Here is a 24620-nt window from a genome sequence, read left to right on the forward strand (position 1 = left end):
AGGTCGTACTCAGGGGTGAGAAACAAAAGAACCGGTAAAGTCCTTCCTGCTTTAAATCAAATTCCACGAGGCCTTATGGAGGTTGTTGGTTGGGAACTCTAGCTTTCGAAAAAGAGGGCGTGCTGCTCGTATTGATTAGTTTAGCCGCCTTCCCTGTGTCCCCCCCTTCGGGGCGATCTGTGGCGTGTCGAGAAGGCATGTCGCCAAGACACATTCCAAGCCACCATTCCTCCACAAGCAACTGCCCGACAGACTTTGTCCAGCTGGCGCCTGGAGTCCCGGTCCTACCCCGTGACCGCCCAGCGGAGCCTTCAGCCCCGCCCCCGGCCGCGCGTCGGGCTGGGCTGCTGGCCCCGCCCCTGCACGGCGCTCCGGAAACGGGGTGCTAGCGGGACCTGCCCTCCCGCCGGGCCTGGTAGGGGCGGAACCCCGCCCGCAGCAGCGAGGACCCGGGCGGTGGGAGGTGAAGCTGCGTCCGGAAGTCCGCAGTTCCCGGCCATGGCAGTCCCCGCACGCAGCTTCTCGCTGCTCCGCAGCCACCTGGGCCGAGTCCCGGGGCTGGGCGGGGGAGCGGCGGCGCTCGTTGGGGTCCAGGGGGCGGTCGGCCCCACGTTCAGGGGCTTTCAGAGCAGCGGAGCGAGGTATGAGTTCTATCGGACGCTTAGTCTTCTTGGATCCGGGCGCTCGGGATGTGAAGCCGATGCCTGTGGGAGGGGCTGCGGGGGTGCGAGCCCTGGGCGCCAGCTGGGCCTGGGCACTTGAAGTTCAAGGCTCCAGGGTAACCCCGCAGCTTGGGGGGGCGCGGCCGGGGCGAGGCCTCCCTCGGCTCCGAGCTCGGCCCGGTGGACCACGCGGGCGGGTCCAGTTGGCCCGAAGTCGGGCGAGGTGGACGTGCTGGGCCCTGGGCTCCGGGACCAAAATGTTCCTTCTTCGCAGTTGGTGCAGTTGAGTGATTTATGAAGACATTTAAGTCCCTCAGGAAAAGTGCCATAAAAGCTCAAGGTCTACTTGTTTCAAACATTTTTTTTCCTGTTACTGTGATTCGTAAACAAAGGAGTGGGCGTTGTTTCAAATGGTTTATTAGCATTTGAGTGACTGAGTTTCTTTGTTGGTGGTAATACTGAGTGAGGTCTTTTCCAGCTCTAAAATTCTTAATGATTTTACAAAGTCAGACATTAATCTTGATTTCTCAGTCTTTTTCTATGTGGCACTACCGAACCTCTTCAACCGAAAATTGAAGTGATGAATCTTCTATTCACTGCATGTGTTGGAACCTCGTTGTGGGCTAGTGCATTGGAAATACAGAACAGTGCGGTGCTGACTCCTCTCCGCGAGGGTGCCCCACAAGTTTACCGTCGGTCGCTGACTTGGGCGTGCTTGCAAACTCAGACTAAATAAGCTAAAAATACATTCCCTTGACCCAAAGCCAGTGAGTTCAGAAGAGATTCTGTTTCCAGACTTTCAGGGCTTCCAGTAATGTGCTTTCACTGCCGTTTTACGTGGCCAGAGATGGTGTCTAATCTTTTTGTGTCTCCAGTGCGCAGCACAATAGAAAGTAATGGACAGTAATGTAGAAATATAGCTACTGCTTATTTAATTTAAATTGATTAATTCCCCATTGTATGTATTTTTACCTTAGTCTTGAGTAATTGAAATAAAAATTATTTCCCATAGGGTTTACGTGGGACGTCGTTTTGGGGGGCTAGGTCTTCCACAAGAATATGTGAGAAAATAACTGATTTAGAGTTCTGGTTGTGTAAGCTCTCGTGGTGCTGGGAAGAATTTGCCAGTTGGTTTGGAATTACCTAGGAAAAGGAGATTCTGTAGAGTTCTATTTGTACTGCAAAATAGAAGGAATTATCTACTGTAGTTATTTTAGCTACTGATTTAGTTTTTTAAAATTTGTGTTGTTTTAGGGCTTCTTTCCAGGGTGAGGATAACTTTTTTCAAAGTGTGTAAGTTGATTAATTTATCTTTGTCGTCTTGATGTGAACAATCCTGTCACCCCGTCCTCTCCACATACATTGAATGAGAGTGGCAACAGGTACAGCCCAAGGATTTGGTTGTAGCCAGTTGATTTGTTCTGGATGTGCCCCACCCCACACATGGATAATTCAGATATTTTAAAATTATATTCATTGTCTCTTTATAATTTAAAATTGTTGAGTGCAGAAATTTTGGAAAGGTATTCTTAAAATAGATAAGAACTGTTACTTTTGCATCTAGCTGTTTTCAGTCCCATTTGATGCAGATTATAATTGTGTACATATAAATAATACTTTTGATTGTTTTAATTTTTCTGAGGGTGCACTAATTGAGTTAGACTAGGGTGGTGATTTTGATATCCTCTTGGCACTGAATACCATATATAAAGGTGAGGATGGCTGTATGGTTGAGAAACCCCTGTGGACTGGTGGGTCTCTGGTGGGGAGGAATTCGGACAGTGTGTTGATGCTTATTGGTGTCTCTTTTCTCTTCTAGGACCAGCAGAGAGAAGAGATTCCATCTTCCAGAGGTCGCCACTGTCTGCCTCCCCACTTGTCCCCATCCGCAGTCATCATTTTTTTAACATAATATAGTGACACATTATTTATCTAGTTCTTTATTGTGAATGTGGTTTAAATCCGACATCATTCCTATCGACATATTTTCAGTAAGTTATTCTTACTGAAAATTGTCTCTGAGTGATAAACTCTTCACCCAAAGATACTGAATGTTTTAAAGTAACAGATTTATTACAAGTTTCTGAGCTATATAAAGCCTTAAATGAATCATGAAAATGTATTTTTGATTATTTTTTCATATTTTTCACTAATTAGATACCTGTAATAATGGAACATGTAAAATAATATTTTAGTGGAGATTTTTTTTGACAAGTGAAATTTCAAGTAATAATGTTGGACAGAATTTGAAAGTTGTAAAATCTTGAAGAATCATTTAACATTTTTTGTCAGTGGTTTTTCCCTTAGACTTGCTATGAGTTACTCCTGTTTACTCATGAGAAATTAGATCTTATTAATTCAAAGAAAACATATTTAATGTCAAATAAATAAGTTCTTCTATTAGTTGCACTTTATTGTTTCTTAAAAATGAATTACTTAAACAGCCAAAAAGTTAAAAATAAAAAATTCTTGGTGACTAAATTTTTCCTGTTTTGCCTTGCTGCATGAGGAGTTCACAGATCAAAGCATCTGTGGGTTATCAACGTGGTGTGAGTCCAGCCCCGTGCTCTTCGGTGTGTGGCGGTGGTCAGGGGCCTTTCCCTTCTGGAGGGGGTCACACACAGACCTCTTAAATTGATGTCAGGCTCAAAGCAGATTTGCAGGGGTCCTGCAGCAGGGACTTCCCAAACCCTGCCTTAGACCCTCCCCCCGAACTCATTTTCAGTAACTAAATGTGTATTCCAAGTGTTCCATGTTTATTTTGTGCTCAGTGATTCCTAAAATCATTAATTTGGCAGAATTTTTTCCCTCCTGCTATGAGTTATTTGAGTGTTTGTAAAATTTTGTGTATTGGCCTACAGCTTTTCATGGAAGCCTCACCTTTCTCTATGTCTCACTGCCAAGGGCTTTATCATTTTTGCAGCTAGACTGACATTTTTTAAAAACCTTACATTTTTAGACTTAGTAAAAGGCACTGGTTTATGTTGTTTAAATAGTAATGTCTTATAAAGTAGGTAATTGAATTTAATAATTAAAAACCAAATTTTATCACTAAGCCTATTCAGTTTTCTTCAGATTCTCCCCTCTAGTACTTACTCAATGTTTCTATCTATGTAGAAGAATTACTTCGTTAAAGATCCCTTTATCCTCTTGTAGGGCTGAAGGACCCGGACTTCATTTAGGACCGTTACTGAAGCTGATTTTCCAGACTGAATTCAACTGATAATAGAGTTAGTCCAAATGATTAGCCAAAGCAGTTTCTCGAAATCATATTTTGCTCTGTTGGCAAATATGGTAGTGTGGTTTTCCCATCGTAATCCCTTACCTATTCTAATGCAAATGAGATGTGATAGGTATCAGACTGCAGTTTTGGTTTCTCAGCATTCTTACGTCATTTTCAACTTAGAACTTAAATGTTTCACCATTTAGTGCCTCATATCTTAGTTTTATGTCTGTGTCCCAGCTGTGCAGAGATAAAATGCTCTAATTGTAATGTGTCCAAAATGAAGTTTTTGGGTTAAAATGGATTAATAGATGAGAAACAGAGATTAATATTAATCTCAGATTTTGTTACTCAGTCATAGGTTTAGTAATAATTTAGCAATTTCTTTAATGACTTCAGTCTTTGTTTTTCAGATGCTTTGATGTTATATTATCTTTTCATGTCAATACCTTGATAGGATAATAAAAACACCAATAATCTTCCATGGTCACATACTCATGGAATTCCATGGAGTTCAGTGAAGACTTTTAAAAATATTTTGGCTTAGGGAGGATAAAATTGTGGAGGGAGTTTTAAGGACATAGAAGCGTGAAATTTGAACGGTCAATGAGTGGGGTAAATTATTGGTTAGTAATAAATGAGATTGGCTATTAAGTTCAATTTGGAACAAAAAAAAATAACCCTAAAAGATAGAAAACTTCATGATCAGAACAAAATACAATTCAAATCTAATTAGTTCCAAAGAACTCAGAGTTGACTATTATCCAAGAAGGCTTATCCAGCTGCTCCACTTAATATTAACCATAAGCATTTTCTGTGTCCTCATTGTTTTGGTTAATACTTTATTGGCTGCATCATATTACATGAAGTCAGTTGGCTGTAACTTAACCTAGTCATTTTGCTGTGGTTCGTTGTCTAGTCCTGGGAACGTACGAAATAATTTAGTCTCAGATTCAGGTCATCTTGTCAACATCGTACTGTCTAGGTTTGTTCACTTAATGATCTGAACTCTGCTTAGGTGTAATTACTCTCATGAGTGTGCCTAGAACCTAAAAGACTATCCAGAGATTCATAATTCTAAAGTGGGGGCAGGTACATACTTTAAAACAGGCGACCCCCCTTCCCCTTTTGGCTAGTTAAGAATAACTTTGCAAGGAATATCATTTTCCCTTTAAGTAATCCAGTTGTGTTGTTGAAAAAGGAATTCTTAGTAATATTTGATGAACCATTACCCTGCTGAGCACTTGGCTGAGATTTTTCACATCAGTGTATCCTTTCATCCTCACAACAACTGAGGGAAGCAGACACCATTACTATTCCCAGTTAACAGATTGGGAAATTGAGGTTTAGAGAAATTAATGTGTCCAAGTTAACACAATAGATAAATAGTGAAGACAGGGTTTGAATCTGCATGATCTCCCCGGGGCTTCGCTCTACAAGCAGTTTATAATTTTTGACACCTCATTCTCCCTTTTGCTCTTTTTGAAAACATTAAATCTGGTAGAACTGTGGTGAGTCAAGAAAGATACTTTTGCATATAAATATTAAAAATTAAATTGTTAGATTCCCTTAATGCAAGGAGTTTTTTAACCTGGACTTCATGCATAGAACTTAGGGGATCCATAAGCTTAGATGGGAGGTCATTGATCTCTAATAGCTTTAGCATTTTCTTTAATTGTGAATGTTGACAACAAACCACAGTAATAGTAGCAGTACCTGTGAGACTGCCAGTAAAAACCACAGATATTTTAATGTCACAGAGTTGATGCAGAGATCTCAACACCTGATACACAAAAGTCACTGCTTCGATACTATGGTAGTTATTAGACCTGCCACTAGATCCTGGTATTTAATGCTTTTTTTTTAAAAAAAGGTGTTTGATAATGTTTCAGTAGACTGATTTCCTTATAAACCTGCGTATTTTAGATTACACATTTAAAAAGACTGCTCTGAGAAGTGCCCATAGGATTAGGCAGACTGCCCAAGGTTCTCCTAGCACAAAGCTTAGCATCTAAGATTCTGAAAAGGCTGTATGTTGTTTACGTATGTTCTAATTTATGGGTCCTGAAAGAGTTAAGTTACAAAGTTGAATAACAATCATACATAATGAGAAGAACTTGCTTTACTCTTTATTGCCGTACAAAAGTATAATTTCTGATAAAATTACTTTGAGGTGTAAGTATTTCTGATGTGCAATGAAATGGTTTTTTAAAAGGTCAGAAAATATTCTTAAGTATTCATTTACTTTAAAAACGTTCATTTACTGTGAAAGGCTCCCTAGTACTAGTGATTACTTTTATTCCATATGTAATTTTCCTTAGTTTCCTTGGGTTTAATTTCTATTATATTGTTAGTTCTAACTCAAAATCTTCAAGTTGTGCCCTGAGATAGAAAGCAGTTAAACTTGTTAGGACCTGAAGAGAGATTTGACTTTGTATTAGGGTTTTTCATAAAACACTTGCAGCTCTGAAGTTGTAGAAAACAAGACTGGCACCTAGAAGCAAGATGCCAAGTATTCAAATTGAATACATTGTTAATCTTGTAGAATCTGGTATTTTACTATTTTGTGAAGGAATATTTTGACATACAAGAAGAGTTGTGATTTTTACTCGTGTTTACTACTTTGCTTTATTTAAGCACTTCATTTAGTTCGAATACCCATAGATTGGGATGGTGATAGTTTATTTTCTGGGAAGTATAGGTATATAAACAAACTCATAGAAACAACACTAAATGCTATTGACCTTCTCTGGCCCCCAATTGCTCCTGGTTTTCTGAATGTGTCTCCACCTGTAACAGCTAGGGGAGAGAGCCACTTTTGCAAATCCGCCAATCAGCTCTTAGTCACATCTTTTTATGGGAAGTCAATAGAGAACATTCCCATTATATAGATAAGGAAATTGCATGCCTTTGAATGCAGTTAAGTGCCTTGTCCAATCTCGTGCCTCAGGCCTGACACTCAGGACTTCGGGCTTGGGGTAAGTAATTAGTACGGCACTGGGCTGCTCGGTACTCCTCTCTCTGACCCTCAAGATTTGTTGCTTCCTAAGGAACCCACATTTAGTGCTAGTCCAGCAGTGCGGGGAGAAAAAAATAAGTGAAAGGGGGAGCTCCTTGTCCTGCCTTCTTTGGGGCTCACTTGCAGTATTTCAACCTTTTCAGGAAGTGTCACCTGAGTAAGTAATGATAGGGTGCATTGTGTCAAAGATATCTGCGGGGTCAACTCCACTGCACTTTTGATGTCCATTTAATGGCAATGTGACTGATTTTTTGGCTAAACCAGCACATTTTTAAGGCTAAAAAGAGGCATTAAAGTAATGAAAATAACATTATTTAGAATGTTTATTGACTAACAAATACATTAGTGGATCTACAGAAGAGTTGTAATCAAAACTATTTTCTAAATTAACATTTTAAAAGGTAATTTATATTCTTATACATTAAGACTATAAAATTGTTATCTTCATTTTATATATTTAATTTTTTGTTAATTATGTGAATATTAATTTTTAACACATGCCAAATTCTCGGTGTATATTCATATACTATATCTTTAATGTTAAAATACAAACATTGGATTAAATGATAAGGGAAGGCAATGGAATTATAAATACAAATTTCAGGATAGTGTTTAACTATAGGAGATAATAAGGGTTTTGAATAGGGGAAGGCTATATAGATGATTTCAGTGATTATAATTTTTTATTAAACTGGTAACATTAATTGTATTATTTTTCCTTTTCACATGTTTTACATAATTCAGGAAGACCTATTTTGATAACATTGAAAAAACATAAGATGGAAAGAAATTTCTAGAATACTACCTACTTCACCTTTTTATTTTGCATATTTCTTTTAACTCTTTAGGTATATGCATGCATATTTTAACAGTCATAATGATGAACCCACAATTTTCATATGTTGACTTTGTACAGTGAATATTTTCACATATTACTCTATAATTATTTCATTGGCTGCATAACTTTTAAAAATGATATAAACAACTTAACTCATAACTCCACAAATATTAATAAAAAGTACAATATGCACATACTCTTCTAGGTATTACAGATATCATAATAAATATAAACTGGCTGCCTTAACCAGCTTAGAGTGTAGTGGGGGAGACAGTATTTTTGACAAGAACTTAAAATACCACAAAAGAGAAAGCGCAGGGCACTGTGGGAGCTCATGGCAATGGCGGTCCCCAGGTTAAAGGGTCGGAGAACATATCCTGGAGTGCCTTCTGAGCTGAGACTTGAGTATATGGAAGTGAAGGGGAGTAGACTTGGTAGGGAGGCAGAAAGGGGAGAAGGGGAAGGGAGGGTGTTTCAAGTCAAGGGAGGAGTGTATGTGAAGATCCAGAAACAGCCTGGCACAGCTGAGAAATTGAAATGTAGCTGAGAAGTGTGGGACTTGGTGAACTGTTTGTTCTTAGCAGGGAAGCTAAAGAAAGCTCATGCATGGGCTGGAAGCTATAGGAAATTCAGATTTGAATGAAAACTCCCTATTCTCAGTTTTTCAGGTCGAGTTTTTTAGTCTAATTTGACTTCTTTTTCTCACACTTACCACCCAATCTCAGTACATCTCGGTGGCTCTACCCTCAAATTTAGAATCAGTGCTTAGCACCCTCACTGATATTCCTTGGGATACCACACGAGCGCCCCCACGTCCCCCTTGCTCCCAGAGACTGCCCTCCACATTTTAAATAGTTGTCATTGCATAATGAAAACTGGGTCATGCCACTCCTCAGAATCTCCTAATGGTTCCTGTCCCACAGTAAAATCCGACACCCTTCCGAAAGCCTGCAGGGTCTTGGGTGATCTAGCATGCTTACTTCTCTGACTTTATGCTCCGTCGTGGCCCACTGATTCTTTCCACTGCAGACACTGCCTCCTTGCTATTCATTGAACATGCCAGGCATGCTCTCGCCTGAGGTTCTTTGTACTTGCTGTGTGCGTTCTTTGGCTTGGGAATTTTTTCTCCATGTAGCCACACGACGTTCCCTCATTTCCTCCATTTGCGCTCAAATGTCACTTGGTTAATCAGAGGAATGACACCCTAACCCACCTGTATAAAATGGCAACTCTGGCCTCCAGACACCTCCTGTCCCTCCACTTTTCACACGTGATATTGTATATTAAATATTTGCTTTTTAAAAAATTTGTGTGTCTTCTTTACAAGATGGTTTCCATGAAATCAGACAATTTGCACACTATTTATGTTCCTGGTAATAATGCCTTCTATATAGAAAGTCCTTAATATATATTTGTTAAATTAATAAATTTATGGACATGTAATGAGGAGTTTAACCAGAAAATTGATAGGAATATATTTGGAAATTCACTGGCCGCAGCATGGAAATGGATTGGCAGAGATTGAGACGTCAGCCAGGGAGAACTCAGAATCTGTAAGCTTCTGTAGCTGAATATTTGAATTCTTATATTTAACATTTTCAGAAACAGGCATGTTGAGAAATCTCCTTTGTGTATGCGCTGAGGACCATGTGAGCTAGACAGTGCGTGTCACCAGTTCTCCAGGATATGGACTGACACAGGCATCCTCTCATTGGGCCTCTACTAATTCCAGGCTCGTTGAGGCTCTGCAGTGACTGAGGAAACCAATGGGATGGCCAGCTGCTACTGATCATGCTCTAAGTCCCTATCACACTTGGGTGGCAGTCTTGTGGATATCTACCCATAAACATCAGCTAATTCAGGCCATATCATGTCAGCTGTAATAAGCACCTCAGTGCAGTCAGGGAGGCACTGTTACTCTCTCAGACCCCAACATACAGGGTGCAGTCAAATTTAATCTACACATTGTCTCTTTGTAAGCCAGGAATCAGTTTATGCCATTGTCGTCTCTGACGTTCTTAGGGACACACAGCTGTGAAGGGTCTAGGCCATAATCATCCTGGATTATTTTCAGTGATGGTTTGTTTCACAGCAGTTTATGAACAGATTAATCTGTTGAACAGAGAATCAACTAATAAGCCATATCAGCAGTGGCATTGCTATGCGTATGCTATAGAGTGCACAGGTGTTTTTGTGTTTTAAAATATAAATGTATTAGGTTGGCCAAAAAGTTCATTTAGTTTTTTCTGTAAAATAGAAGACATTTTTCATTTACACCAATAACTTTATTGATCTGTATACTTTGCGTATGTCAGCTATCTCCTGCATGGTATAACATTGATTGTTCTCAGTTAATGTCTGGATTTGACAGGCCTTCAACTTCGACTGGTCTTCCTGACTGTGGAGCATCGTCCAGTGAGACATCTCCAGCACGAAACTTCAGAAACCACTTTGACACGTTCCATACACTGACACAAATCTTTTTTTTTTTGACATAACACCTCCATATACTGTACAAATATTTTTTTTGCGTTTCAGGTGTATTTTTACCTTTCTTGAAATTATAAACCATAATATGCTGAAAATGTTGCATATTTTCTTCCATCTTCACTAATAAAATGACTATACAAAAATTCAACTTTGATAAGTCTTTAAATGCACACAAATATGACCGCTATCACAATACAATTTAACAATATTGTGTCAAGTGAAGTTAAAGACAACTAAGCACCACTACAGCCATCTGACAGAAAAAAAACCCCAAACTTTTTGGCCAACCCAGTATGTTCTTTACTGTAAGAGTGAATTCTAGTATGTTAGCGTATAAACCTGCTTCTATAATAGGGTATTTTACTCTAACTGAACATTACTGGTACAATTTAGTTTATGGAAAGTATTTATTTTTTACTATTTTTAGAAATGAGCCATACTGGAATTAGCTGCTGTATCTGCAACCCGTAGTATTTGCTAATATAGGAGGTCCTTGTTCCCTTAGTATTAAAAGGCCACTTAAATTAATTATAAAAATAAGCACTAGAAATTCATAGGAAATAGTGGAAAATGTTACTTAATCTTGACAAAATTTAAACTCTTAAGCATATTTTATCTTAATGTGATTTAATCTATCACTGTAATTATGTACTAAATATTAGAATGTACAAAAGCACAAACTATAAAAGCTCAAGAAAAATGGATAACCTGAATAGCCCACTATATTAAAAAAATTAAATTTGTAGTTTTAAACCTTCCCACAAAGAAACCTCAAAGATCAGATGTCTTCACAGGGAATTCTACCAAACACTTCAGGAATACCAATCCCATAGAAACGCTTCTGGAAATTTGAAGAGGATGGAGTACTTCCTCACTCATTCTGTGAGGGCACCATCACCCTGAAACAAACACCATACAGAGACATTCCAAGGAAAGAAAACTACTGACAGACATAGATGCAACAAGTTAACAAAATTTTAGATGGAATTCACAATACCTGGAAAGGATAGTTACATTAAGACCAAGTAAGGTTTATCTCAGGAATGCAAGGTTGGTTTAACATTTGAAAATCAATTAATTGACCCTATTATTGGACAAAATCCCCAAACCCATAGGATCATATATGATCATCTCAATAAATGCAGAAAAGGCATTAGACAGTATTTCCTCATCAAACTAGGAATAGAACTAAATCATAGAAATAAATGTATAACCTGAACCCATAAAACTTCTAGAAGGAAACACTAGAGAGAACCTTTTTGATCCTGAATTAGGCAAAAATTCCTTATACCCAACCACAAAAGCATCATCCGTAGAAATAAGATTGGTTCAAGTACAGCAAAATTCAGAACTGACATTCCAAAGACGCAGCGAAAAGAATGAAAAGGCAAAGCACAAACTCAGAAGGTATTTCAAATCACACATCTGACATAGGATTTGAATCTGGGATATATGAAGAACTCTCAAAACCTCTATAATAAGTAAACAATCTATTAAACAATGGGCAAAAATCTAAATTACACAGTTCAACAAAGAGGATAGGCAGATGGTAAATAAGCAAATGGAAAGATGTTCAACATTATTATTCACCATGCGAATGCAAATTAGAAGCACAATGAGATACCACCAAACAGACACTAATCTGACTAAAATGTAAACAACAGACCAGGCCAAATGACGGCAGGTATGTGGAGCAACTGGAACTCTCCTGTGCTGCTTGTAGAAATGTACAGTAGTACACCCACTTTGGTAAACAGGCTGACGTTGCCGACAAATTTAAACATCCCCCTACCATATGTTTCAGCCATTCTACTCAAGGTATTTGTTCAAGAGAAGTGAAAGCACGTGTGTATACAATGAGTTGTACGTGAATGTTTCCAACAGCTTTATTTGTCGTGACCACAACCTGGAAACAACCCACATATCCATCAATGATTGAATAGATGAACACATTTTAATATTTCTGTATAATGGAAGTCTGCTCAGCCATAAAAAGCAATGATGCGTGCAAGAACGTTAATGAGTCTAAATTATGCTGAGTGAAAGTAGCTGGAGAAAAAGGAGTGTGTGGTGCATAATTTTATTTTTACAAAATTCATGATGAAACAGACAAACACATGGTGACAGAAAGCAGATCGATGGTTGTCTGGTGATGGAGTGAGTGCCTGGTAGGGACCTGTGCAAGGGTGAGATTACCAAGGGGCACCAGGAAACCTTTAGGGGTGATGGATATGCTCATTTCCTGAATTATGGTGGTGGCTTCCCAGGTACAGATATACAGTGAAACATCAAATTGCACATTTTAAATGTGTGCAGTTTATTGTGTGTCAATTATACTTCAATAAAGCTATTATGAATTTAAGACAGTGGAGCAAGAGTGATACACTGAATTTTCCATGGACTTCCATGCTTGAAAGCTATTAAATTTTAGTGAAAAGTCAACAAAATTAGAATCAAAAGTATAGGTTACTTATAATTATAATGTCTAGTTTTAATTGTCTTGTCTGACCAGTTTCTTTGCTCAGGTAATTATTTATCCAGGGTTATGATTACTATTAAGGTGTACTTTTGTGTTGGACTGAAGAGGTGGTTTTCAAACACGATCGTGCACAAGAATACCTGTGGGAACTTGCTAGGCATACAGATTCCCAGGTTTCGCTCCCTGAGGATTGTGAATAGTAGGTGCGGTCTTGGGGTCTGGGAACCTGCAAGTTCAGCAGGCTTCCCAGGCAACTTTAATGTATCTATCCACAGACCACATTTCGGAATCACTTCTTAGCAGAGTATTGTTTACGTCAAAATTGTATGAACTTAAAAACATTGTATGGACTTGGATGAGCCCAGTGGATTGCTGAAATGGAGTATTCTTGACCTGGTTCTACCTGTATGTACACCAGCCTATCAGAGAAGGCGGCTGACTTGTTTGGAGGAGGCAGCAAGTTTGCACTTTGCGCGTTGGCTGGTATTCATGTTGCCACATTCATTAGACAATAAAAAGTGTACAGGTACAAAAGATTAAAGTGCTATAAGATATTCCTTTCCTCCTTCTTTTCTTCATCTACTTCTAAATCCTTTTCTTCTTCTTCATAATATTCTTTGACCTGCATTTGGCATTTTGTGCAATGATCATGGCAGCAGGAAGAAGGAACCATCTTATATTTTGTCAGGTACCTTTAACAAATGAACACACAGTAGGTGTAACCTAATTCACCACTCTTAAGTTTGACATCATGATGTGCCGGCAAACCTTCCCATAATGCATTTCTTTGTACCTTTCCAGAGATAAACTTATGTCATCTATCAAAGTGTAGCATTTCTTTGCCTTCTTAAGTACTTATATAAACTGCCAGGAAGTAATATTCTGTGCAAATTTTTTCCATTAGAAATGGTGTGGGTAACAGCTAAGCCATCTGCTCACTGACGTGGTCTCCAGAATAATCAGTGACAAGCATGGCAAGACTGGCAGCTGTTGTCATGGAGTTGTCCTGAGGCTGTGGGATGCAGTTGCTCCTTGAACGAGTTAAAAAGCGTTGTGAAGTGCAGAGCTCGTGGCCTCGGGGGCTTGTACAGGATACAGTAACTGAGAGTGAGCAGACTAGTCTCAGGGTTGCGAGACGGTGGGGTCACATACAATATTGCACAGGGCTTTGAAGACGGGTGCCCATTTTAACTAGACTGTGCTGACCCACCTCTTCTGAAAAAATAGCAGAGCTTTTGAGAGAGCCAGTATTATAGTCCAGATCTTGAGTATGTGGTTTGGTCAAAAACATATGTAATAGTTACAAAGAAATGTGTACTATAGGAGATTGTAATGTAGATCTAAAAAGAAGAGTTAGAATCTTTTACAAAATTATAAATATATTTATGAACCTGAAGAATTGGGTGTCAAACATACTGGAAAAAAATGAAATTTTGGATGCTCACTTGGAGAATCATAGATGTTTTAGTCACCCTTGTATCTTAAACTTATGTGGTTGAATGTTCCTTATTGTCATTTTGGTACTACATTTATTCTTTTGTTTTCCATAGACACGATGCCATTGTTATCTCAGGAACTGAAATGGCCCAACAAATCCAGAAGGAAATACAGCAGGGTGTGGAGGCATGGATTTCCCTCGGGAACCGAAGACCGCAGCTCAGTATCGTTTTAGTGGGCGGTAACCCAGCCAGCCACGCCTACGTCAGGAAGAAGATCAGAGCCGCCTCTGCTGTAGGTGGGGACTGTTAGTTGTACTCGTTGCCGATGATGTTGTCTGGTTTTACTTCAAAGTGTAAGAATTAGGAATGATAATTTTCTTTTTTGTTTAATTTTTTTAATTGTAGTTCAAGTACAGTTTTCTGCCTTTTCCTCCCACCCCTCCCCTGATTATTTTCAAATAAGTGTTATTTGAACAGCATTTATTATGATGATCGGTTTTTCAGTTATCCAAGTATATATTCATTTCTTTTCTTTACATTTCTTATTGAATCAATTCAGATGCTATGGTGTGAGATGCTATGGTGTGAGATGTGAGAAGGAAAATTTACACTTAAAATGTCCAGTTTTATCACATTTGCTTTACTCAGATAATAAATCCGGCCAGTTCCCTCCGTCAGACTTGGCCTTACTTTACTGTGGTGGTGGAGCTGTGGGTGTATCTTTACTGTATTCAGACTCTCTAGCAGTACCTTCAATAGTTTATCCCAAGTAAGTGCCATTTGCCACCAAGGATTCTGGGCTAAAGAGTGCATGTGAATCACAAGAAAACGTCGGTTACTCATTGAAAAATCCCTTCTGATGATGCTTGAAAGATCATCTTAATAGAAGGACCTTTCCTTCTTGTGGGACAGGAGCAGAGAAAACCAGTTACACACCGTGTGGGACACCGTTGATGAAAAACGACGCATCTTGGTTAGGTGCCTTGCTCTGCTTGTTTTCTTCTAGGTATCTGCAGTGAGGTCATTCTAAAGCCCAGGGATGTTTCTCAGGAAGAACTTTTGGATATAACCGATCGATTGAACTTGGACCCACGAGTCAGTGGCATATTAGTTCAGTTGCCACTGCCAGGTATCTAATGCTTTATTATTATTGTTTTTTATATTTTTTTATTGTTGTTCAAGTACAGTTGTCTACATTTCCCCCCTACCACTTCCCCACACCCCAGCCACCCCACCTCCCACCCTCGATCCTACCCCCTTTGGTTTTGTCCATGTGTCCTTTATACATGTTCCTCAAACCCCTCCCTCTTTTCCTCCCTTTATCCCCTCCCACCTCCCCTCTGGTAACTGTCAGTTTGTTCTTAATTTCACTGTCTCTGGTTACATTAATGCTTTTTTATGTCACTGGCTTGGTTAGGACTAAGGGCACCTTTCGGCATTGTGTCATGACCCTGTAAGTAATTTATGCCATCTGTTCAGAAGGGGCCAAGCTGTTATGCCAGCATGTAATAGGTGACAGTTTTTGAACCACTTATGCTTACGGTGACTGCTCACGGTGAGAGAGAACTATAGGCACTGACGATACGTGCGGCCCTTGCTTCTCGAGTCCTGCAAGGTGGTAACAATGACTGTGTACGCTGAAATCGGGCACAGTGATAATCGAGGGCAAAAATAGCGGTTGTTCTGTGGCCTTTAAGTGTTTTCTCTAAACATTATAAACTTCCTTGCTGTGGTTCATAAATGTATAGGGAAATGGAAAAATAATAAAACTAATATTTATTCACTACACTGTCAGTTAAAATAGTAAAACACTGAGAATTAAAGTATTTAATTTCTTGCAAAAAACTTGCCAATAGGAGTTTGAGCAGAACTTGCCTTTTTCTCATCATACAGCGTGATATGGGGCAAGCATCTTAACAGGATATGGAGCAAGCACCTTTTTTCTATGTCTCCGTGACCGGAACTGTCACACTTCTAAGTTTGGGTCAGCTTTCATTTTGTTCTTTGTCCTTTCCAAGTTGTGAAATGTCTCTGAGTTTCTTCAAAGTGAAGTTTTATGCTGGTGTCACTTCCTCTGGGTCATTCTTTTTGTCACGATCACTTTCCTCATTGATGTCGGTAAGTTCCCCTTCTCTCATCAAGCCCTGTGCCTGCTCCTGGCTCCATTGCTCAAAGGGCACGGGGTCAACATTCCAGAATCGCCCGTCTCCAGTGCAACCCACTTCCATTCAATAGAATCCTACTGAAGCGACGTTGGCTTGTTTTTTACATTCGTCATCCCTACCTTCACTTCATGCTGGCCTAGGTTTTGTCTGTCTTTGCTTGGCTGTCACCATTTTCAGATCTCTTCCCATCCCATTTCAATTCCAGCATCATCGTCATGCCTTGTCTTTCTGCTGCACTTTCCTCTTTATAGGCTAATTCCCTCTGTGGATTATCCACTTTTGGGAAATGTCATGTGAATTTATCAGCTGGAGACATGGGAGCAACACACTTTGCCGTCGCTGTTTGCCTGGAATACAAATGTGCAGTGACGAATCGTCGATGGACTTGGAAAGAAGTGATATGTTGGTCACTGCTCGTGATGCTGTGTCTGTTTGATACACAGGGAGTTATGGACCAACGAGCCAGAGCTTGATGTGACACAGTTAACATACCATGAAAACTGACATTTGAACAGTGTTGTTGGAGGGCTGGTATTATCAACTAGCTGTAGCTCTGAAATGTGTGTATTTTTAATTGAGCAGAGCGAAGACTGCTGGTGTAGCATAGGTTACGGTAGTTTCGTGCAGTTTTTCGTTTCTCTGTAAGTTTTGACTTACAGAAAACAAAGGCGTATGATGCTCTGCCTGGGATGTTCATATGGTATTAATATTTTCATTTCTCTAACAAAATAACTTAATATCTTAGTATGTTATAACTTTTGTGCCAATTAAATTACACTAAAATTCATATACTTAATTCTAATTCCAGTGAGCCTGCATTTTAAAAAATCAGACAGTTGGAAAGGATCTTAGGAGTTATCAAGTCATCACGGGTTTCCCCCGAGACAAATGCTTCTGACAGATCATACTATAGGCCCATCCTGTTAAATCTGGTACAGCAATTCATCACTTCCTTTTAGAACTAGAAGTTCAACATACAGCACCTTAGTTTTATATTATAGGGAACTGAGGTCTATAAAATATCAGGGGTTTCCTAACATCACGAATCAGTCCAAAAAATCTTGGCAATAGTTTCAACCCAATTGTTTGGCTCATGCCAAAAAAGAAAAACAAGCTTTTTCTTTGTAATTATTTGCCAAGCAATCTTATAGTTTGCAATTTATGAAGTTTCCTCCATTTGAATTTGTACTATTTTAAAATAAGTTATATAAAATATTATAAAATTCCAAATAGCTATATTAGATTGTCTATTTAAAAAAATTATATATATATCTGTAGAAATGTTACCCCTTTGTGGACAATATTCCTCACTTGGTGAATTTGCTAGCAGTGCCACTAGATGGCACTGGTGATCTAGCTGTACTAAAATAAATTTCTTGAGTCCTGTTCACTTTAGAGGGTGAGAAGCATAGAGCCAAAGGGACCCTGCCGGTCACAAGTATCTGGATGCTCTCAAAAAGGGCAATTTTCAATCTAGCTTAAAGCCAATAATATACAAAATAACAGTGGCTAAAATTTATTACATTAAACATTTATATCTCAGGCACTTTACATTTATGAATTAATTGAATCCGTACAAAAATCTTGCGGGGTTTGATCTTTTATTACGCACATTTTACTGATGGGGGATTTGAGGCCCAGAGAGATTAAGTAACTTTCCCTGAGGTCACAGAGCTGGTGAGTAATTGCACTGGGATGTGAGTCCTTGTTAGCTGGTCACCCATGGCGTTACTTTAGACAATTGTGTTAACTAGTGAATAACATGTTCCTACCATGTGGCAGATGTTCTTCCTATGTATTATTTTATTTTAGCTTCAAAACAGCCTTGTCAGTAGGAATTGTCTTCTTCATTTTGCAGATGAGGAGACTGAATCATAGAGGTTAAATGAATTGTCCAATATTACCTGCCAGTAAATGGTAGAGCCAGGACCCCAAATCAGGCCGTCTGATTCCAGAATTTACCTTTTTAACCTTTATTAACCTACATATACTGATTCTCTGAACATTATGAGCACGTATGTTTCAAACATTCAAGTTCCTAGTGCATGTAACTGCCATCTCGACCTGAATTATTTCAGTAATCTTCTGTCTGTTCTCCCTTCTTTCCAGCCCTGCAACCCTATATTTTTATGGTTTTGCTCGATAATGATATTTCTATTATTATTCATAACTTCTTTTTGGTGAGGTTCAAAATGAAAACAGTGAGAGTAAAGACAGATATTAAATACACTGTTCCTCCCGAAGTGGCCTGTGTCTTATTTGGTAACCCTGCAGTGAGTGGTACGTGTTTGCCAGCAGAAAACAGATGAATGAACGGATAAAGCCTGCGTTTGCAATCTGGCCTTACAATTTACGGACCGTTATTTAAAAATAACAAGTGCTTTCTTTTTACACTCTATTGTTATTTGATTATATATCATTTTAAATTAAATTGTGTAATTTACTGCAAAATAACTGGTAAAAACAGATTGGAATATATACATAATTCTTGATTGTTATGAAACTCATTTGGTAGAGGCAGGAGTAGTTTATTGACTACTCTCTGATATTCTTTTGGCAATTTATGAAGGCGATCAGCCTGCATGTTTTGCAGAAGGAAAGGAACACATTAGTCTTCTCGGTGGGTGTCTATGAGGAAGTGGTTTGAGGTAGTCTCTCCGGGAGCTACCTTATAGGGTTGTTATAAGGACCATCAAAGCAATGAGTAAATGAACAAATGAAATGAGTCTCATCAATTACACCTTCGTTTTCTATCATTTGGTTGATAATCTTGAATTTTGAATTATTTTATGATTACAAATCTGAGATTATTTTTTACAGTTAGGGCAATATCTTAACTAAAAGAAATTCCAAGTTAGAATTATAATTCTGATGTTGGAGCACAGGTTTGCATAAGGATTAAATAGAATGTGCAAGCAGTTTCCATGTACTTGTTTTGGGTAGAAAGCAAGGGAAGAAGATAGATTTATAGCTATTTAGCCAACAAAGGAGATAAAATGGAATTACTAAAAACATTTAATTAGTCTAAAGGAGGGAAGCAAAAAGAGGGAAATACAACAAGGAAAACACATAACAATTGATAGCTTTAGTCCCATAAAATGGAATGTTGTAAGTAACCCAATTAAATATTAGAGGTTGTCACAGTGGATAAAAACCAAGACTCAACTATATGCTGCCTGTAAGAAACACACTTCAAGTATAAAGACAGAGAGCTGAAAGCAAAATGATGAGGAGGATGTATCCTGCTAACACTAATAAAAAGAAAGTGAAGTGATTACGTTAATATCAGGTGGAGCAATGAATATTACCAGGGATAAATAAGGTCATTCCACAGTAATAAAGGAACCGTTTATTAAAAATAAATAAAAATTTTAATTATTATATGCCTAAGAAGGAGGCTGCAAAATACATTCAACACTAATAGAATTGTAAGGAAAATAAACAAATTGAAAATTATAATCATAGATTTCCATACTTCTCTCTTAATAATTGAGAGAACAAGTGGACAAAATATCGTAGTATAGATTGAAGACAGTGTCATCCAATTTGACCTAATTGACATTCATAGAACGCTCTCCTAGAAAACAACAAAGTGTATATTTTTTTCTAAGTTCACAAAGCACGTTTACCAAGATATACCATTTTTAGGTCATAAAAGTTATTTACATTGCTTAAAAGGATTCATGGCACCTAAAATGTGTTTCCTCACCAAAATGGAATTAAATAAAAATCACTAATAGAAAAATATCTGGAAAATTCCCTCATATTCAGAAACTAAATAACACACTTTTAAATAATCCACGTGTTAATATACCATAGCCATGGATGGGGAGACTAAATATTGCTAAGCTCTCAATTATCTTCAAATCGATTTGTAGATGAATCAAAATCCCAGCGTACTTATTTTTGTAGAAGTTGACAAACTGTAAAATTTATTTGGGAATGTAAAGTACCTAGAATGGTCAAAATAACTTTGAAAATGAGTGACACCATTCAAAGATTAATACTGCCTGGTTTTAAGACCGATGATAAAGATGCACGAATCAGGCTGCGGCATTGGAACCAATATGAAAAAAGAGACCATTGGAAGAAACTGAAAACCCAGAAATATCACCACAACTAAGGTGGGAAGATACATTAGTGCAGAAATGGTGTGCTTTTCAACACATGGTACTGGAACAACTGAATTTTATTTGGATATAAAAGGAGAACTTGGTAAGTTAGTCCATCAAAATATAAAACTTATGCTCTTTAAAAGATTCTGTTAAAAGGATGAAAAGATAAGACTAGAAGAAAATATTTGCCAAGTATATATGTGATAACATGTATATGCAGAATATACAGAGAGCTCTCGAAAATCAATTCAAGAAAATAAAAACAACCCGATTAAGCAAAACCCAACTCCTGGCGGATTAGCATGAATCCTCTTGTCCTTACAACAAGAAAAAGCTGAGCCAGTTGAAAATTAGTAGTTTTCCTGAGCCGTCAGAGAGCTGATGTCGCAGGACAAACCACCATTCCGGAATCCGGAGGGGGCGTCAAATCCAGCGTCACCAAGATCCACTCACCTGAAAGAGGAATTGCGGGAGCCATGGACAGAAAGGAGCAACTGAATGGTAATTTTGATGAATTTCTGGAAAACAAGTAAATGCAATAAAACTCTATGAAAAGGAAGACACGGAAATGATAAACACAGGATTCGGGATAAAGTTTACATCAGTTTGGAGCAGGAAAGGGATGCCTTAATGGGTGGGTCACATGGTTAAATATAGATTATTGTCAAAGCCGTAACTTTTGTTCTGGGTGGTGGATTTGCATATACCTATCTTATGAAAAATGACTAATTATTTATAATTGGATTGTGCTTGGATCAGCATGGAAATTGTGTCACAAGGCATACATTATGATTCAGCCCTTTTATGCATTTTAAGTTTATTCATAGAAAAAAGCCAGATTTAGAACAGATATTTTATTTCAAATCCTTTCAGACAAAATTTGAGTATTCACATGGAATAAAACCATTCCCACAGTACCATCCATCCAATTAAAAAAAATTCTACCAGGTCACATTTTTATCAAAGAATTTATGAGCAAAAGGAACAAAGTGAAAAGTGATTCTCCTGTATGTGGAATATGTTGGCCACACGATGGCAACATTGAGAAAGCAGTGATTAAAAAAAAAAAAAGTTAATGGCTTTTACTGGAAGCTGAGTAAATCCATCACTGAGATATAATTTACACATCAGTGGGCCTGGCTGGTCTCCGGAGCCATCATGTCTCTCTCCACTCACACCCAGGCAGAGTCCATCCCAAGAGTGGTTTTAGTCGCTCAACTCTATATAGTCACATCTTACTGAGTACTCATTACCTCAGACAGGTTATATCATGTAATTTAGGATGATTTACTTCTCAAAGTACATTTAAAATCTGGAGTTCTTGAACAACAGACGTTACTTCTTTTCTTTTTCCATCTATTTCTGTTTATTTTACCATGATAACCTCATCTATTTTTTAGTGTCTTCACCTTGGGTCAAGAATTGATCAAAATCAAAAGGCTCTTTTAAACATCTGGATGTTTCTTTGTAGAAAGTCTTTTGGGAGATATATTTATGTGATTGCTCTGTGACCCTCTTCATTCATGTATCAAATTCAACAAATATTTACTTAGAATTCCATCTCTGTATAATTCCATGGTAGGCACTAGAAGAAAGTGGTAGTTAGTAAACAATTTGAGACTAGCTGTCCTTGAAAGTATTCCAGCAAGATCCCCCAAACACAGCATTTCTCCTTTTCCCGTCTGTGTAAAAGAAACTAAGTAGAATAGACATGCTCACTTATCTGGGTGTTTTCCTCTGTAGAATACACACTGCTTCGAGTGCTGTAGCGTCTATTTGCTGCGAGTCGTTTTGTGTAGTGCCTGGGAGACTGGGGACCTAACACACCAAGGTGTTTTCAATACCACTTCCAGGCAATTCTTGGATCTCCATGTACCTTTGGATCACTCAGGAGACACGTGCAGGGCAGAGGTAGTAACCTTTGCGTGATGTGTAGGTTCCAATTCCATTAATTATTTCTTTATAGCCTGTGAAGTAAGCCGGCCTGGAATGTTGTTGCAGTTTTTATGGCTATGGGAGAAAGAGGCTAAGGAATGGTGGAGAGCCAGATCCACCCCTTTCTGGCCTGGAGAATACTTCCAACTCATCCTCCAAGCTCTACTGTATTCTCGAATTTGGGGTGGAGAGGCACAGTGAGCTTACAGTCACTTCCCATTTCTTTTTCATCTCCTTACTCCTTGATGATGAAACAAATCTTAAATGCTATTGGGCAAGTGGTAAGCAGCTGGTAAATATTTTCTGTCTTGAAACCCTGATGTAGAACCCACAGGGTATAACTTAAATATTATTTATTGACTTAAGAAGAGTGAACACAGCTTCTGAAAGAATCTCTCATTTACTTCTAAAAATACTGACTCATTAAGGGACCATAGTTGAATAATTTGATTAGGCCAACATTTATGTCATTAGAATACAAGCCCCATAAGATAAGGATCTTGTCTGTCTGGTTCACTCATACATCCTAGAGACTTAGACCTGGACTGGCACATGGTAGACACTCAGTAAATATTTGAAAGAATAAATGAGTGAATTTTCAGGGGCCTTTTATTCATGTTTATTAGGATAAAGCTTTGCTTGAAATTTCTGATTTTTCGAGTCCTGAAAAGAAGTAATAAATGGAAAAACAAACGTGAATCATTTACATTAAATTTATATCAGAGGATGTAAAATTGCCACATACCTAGTCATAGAGATGAAAAGATATTGACAAATCAAGATTTTAATGAAAGCCATCTTTGGTTTTTTATTATATTTTTAAAAGATAGAAGTGAGAGGATATACAAAGATCAGATACCTTTCCCTTGTGGCAGCCTGTTCTAATTGTCCTCAGTTGTCCGCTGCTTGGTCTCGGTTTCTTTATTTATAGATTAGGGGTAATAGTAGCCATTTATTTAATAATGTGTACATGTGGCAGGAATACATCAATGAAAAAAAAGTTAGATCTTCCTTTGTGGAGTAGCAGGAGAGAGAGACAATAGAAAATAAACATGGTAAGGAATTATATTTATTAGGAGTTGATATGCTATGGGAAAACAGAAAGAGCAGAGCATGGGAAAGAGGGTCAAGGTATTTGGGGACAGGTTGTAGTTTTGCTTTCCCCTCCATATTTTATTGTGACAAATTTGAATACACAGAAAAGTTAAAGGAATAGTACAGTGAACAACCACATGCCCTGAATCTGGGTTCGATAATTGTTAACACATTTCTATGTTTCCTTTGTCACGTCTTTCCATTTATTCATCTATCAATTCATCCTCTTTTTGGAGCTCTTAACGGTGAAAACACTTAATGTACCCCTAAAACTTCAATGTGCATACCTTATTCATAAATTTCCATATGAAATGTACATGCATTGAAAGGCACACATCTTAGATGTATTCATCTATAAATTTTGAGAAATACAAACTCCAATGTAACTAAAATTCTTATCAAAATGTATAAGATTTTTATCTTATCAATTAAGAAAATTTCCTTATTTTCAAGATTGCTTTGGATACTCTTAAGTCCTTTGCACTGACATATAAATTTTAGAATCAGTTTGTCAGCTTCTACCAAAAGATCTCATAGGATTATGATAGAGATTACATTGAATCTACCGCAGCCCAGGCATGTGCCCTGACTGGGAATGGATCAATTTGGAAGAGTTAACATCCAGCAATGTTTTGTAGTTTTCATTATAGAGGTTATCTTCAAAATTTTAAAATTTACACCTGTTTTATGATTTGAACTCTATTGTAAATAAGATTTTTAAATTTAATTTTTTAGCATTTTCTGCTTGTATGCAAACATACAATTGATTTCTTTGTATATTGACTTTGTGATCTTGCTAAATTCATTTTATTAATTCTTTTGTTTTGTTTTGTAAACCTTTAGGATATGTGCATAAACAATCATGCCATCTGTGACTAGAGGGTTTTACTTCTTGCTTTCTGAACTTTAGGCATCTTTTTTCTTTTCCTTACCTCATTATACCAGCTAGGACTTCCAATAAAACGTTGAAGAGAAGTGGTGGGAATGGCCCCCTTGCTTACTTCCAACCTTGAGAGAAAGGTTCAGTATTTCATTATTAGAAACAATGTTAGCTGTGTATTTTTGTGAGTGCCTATCATATTTAGGACTTCAGGCTTTGCCACAGCTGCAGTCTGGTCAATTCTCTTAAGGAGGGGCTTCCCATGTGTGTTGTTCAGGGA

General features: G+C 38.1%; 1 protein-coding gene across 3 annotated transcripts in view; it reads left to right on the forward strand.

Moving 5' to 3' along the window:
• Positions 1-240: 240 nt before the first annotated feature.
• The window catches only part of MTHFD2L (methylenetetrahydrofolate dehydrogenase (NADP+ dependent) 2 like), a 96021-nt gene continuing 71641 nt past the window's right edge, over positions 241-24620 (forward strand). Inside the window, exons 1-3 of one of the 3 annotated variants that reach the window (XM_053923083.2) lie at positions 241-641; positions 14262-14446; positions 15157-15279. In XM_053923083.2, coding sequence (XP_053779058.1) covers positions 499-641; positions 14262-14446; positions 15157-15279 — 451 coding nt within the window. In that variant the 5' untranslated portion in view covers positions 241-498. Of the gene's footprint in view, positions 642-2481; positions 3144-14261; positions 14447-15156; positions 15280-24620 lie in introns of those variants that run through there. The other 2 variants (XM_024579532.4, XM_024579524.4) reach the window with 2 other exon arrangements.

Source organism: Desmodus rotundus, chromosome 4 (genome assembly GCF_022682495.2).
Source record: "Desmodus rotundus isolate HL8 chromosome 4, HLdesRot8A.1, whole genome shotgun sequence".
In the NCBI taxonomy this organism is placed as follows: Eukaryota; Metazoa; Chordata; class Mammalia; order Chiroptera; family Phyllostomidae; genus Desmodus; species Desmodus rotundus.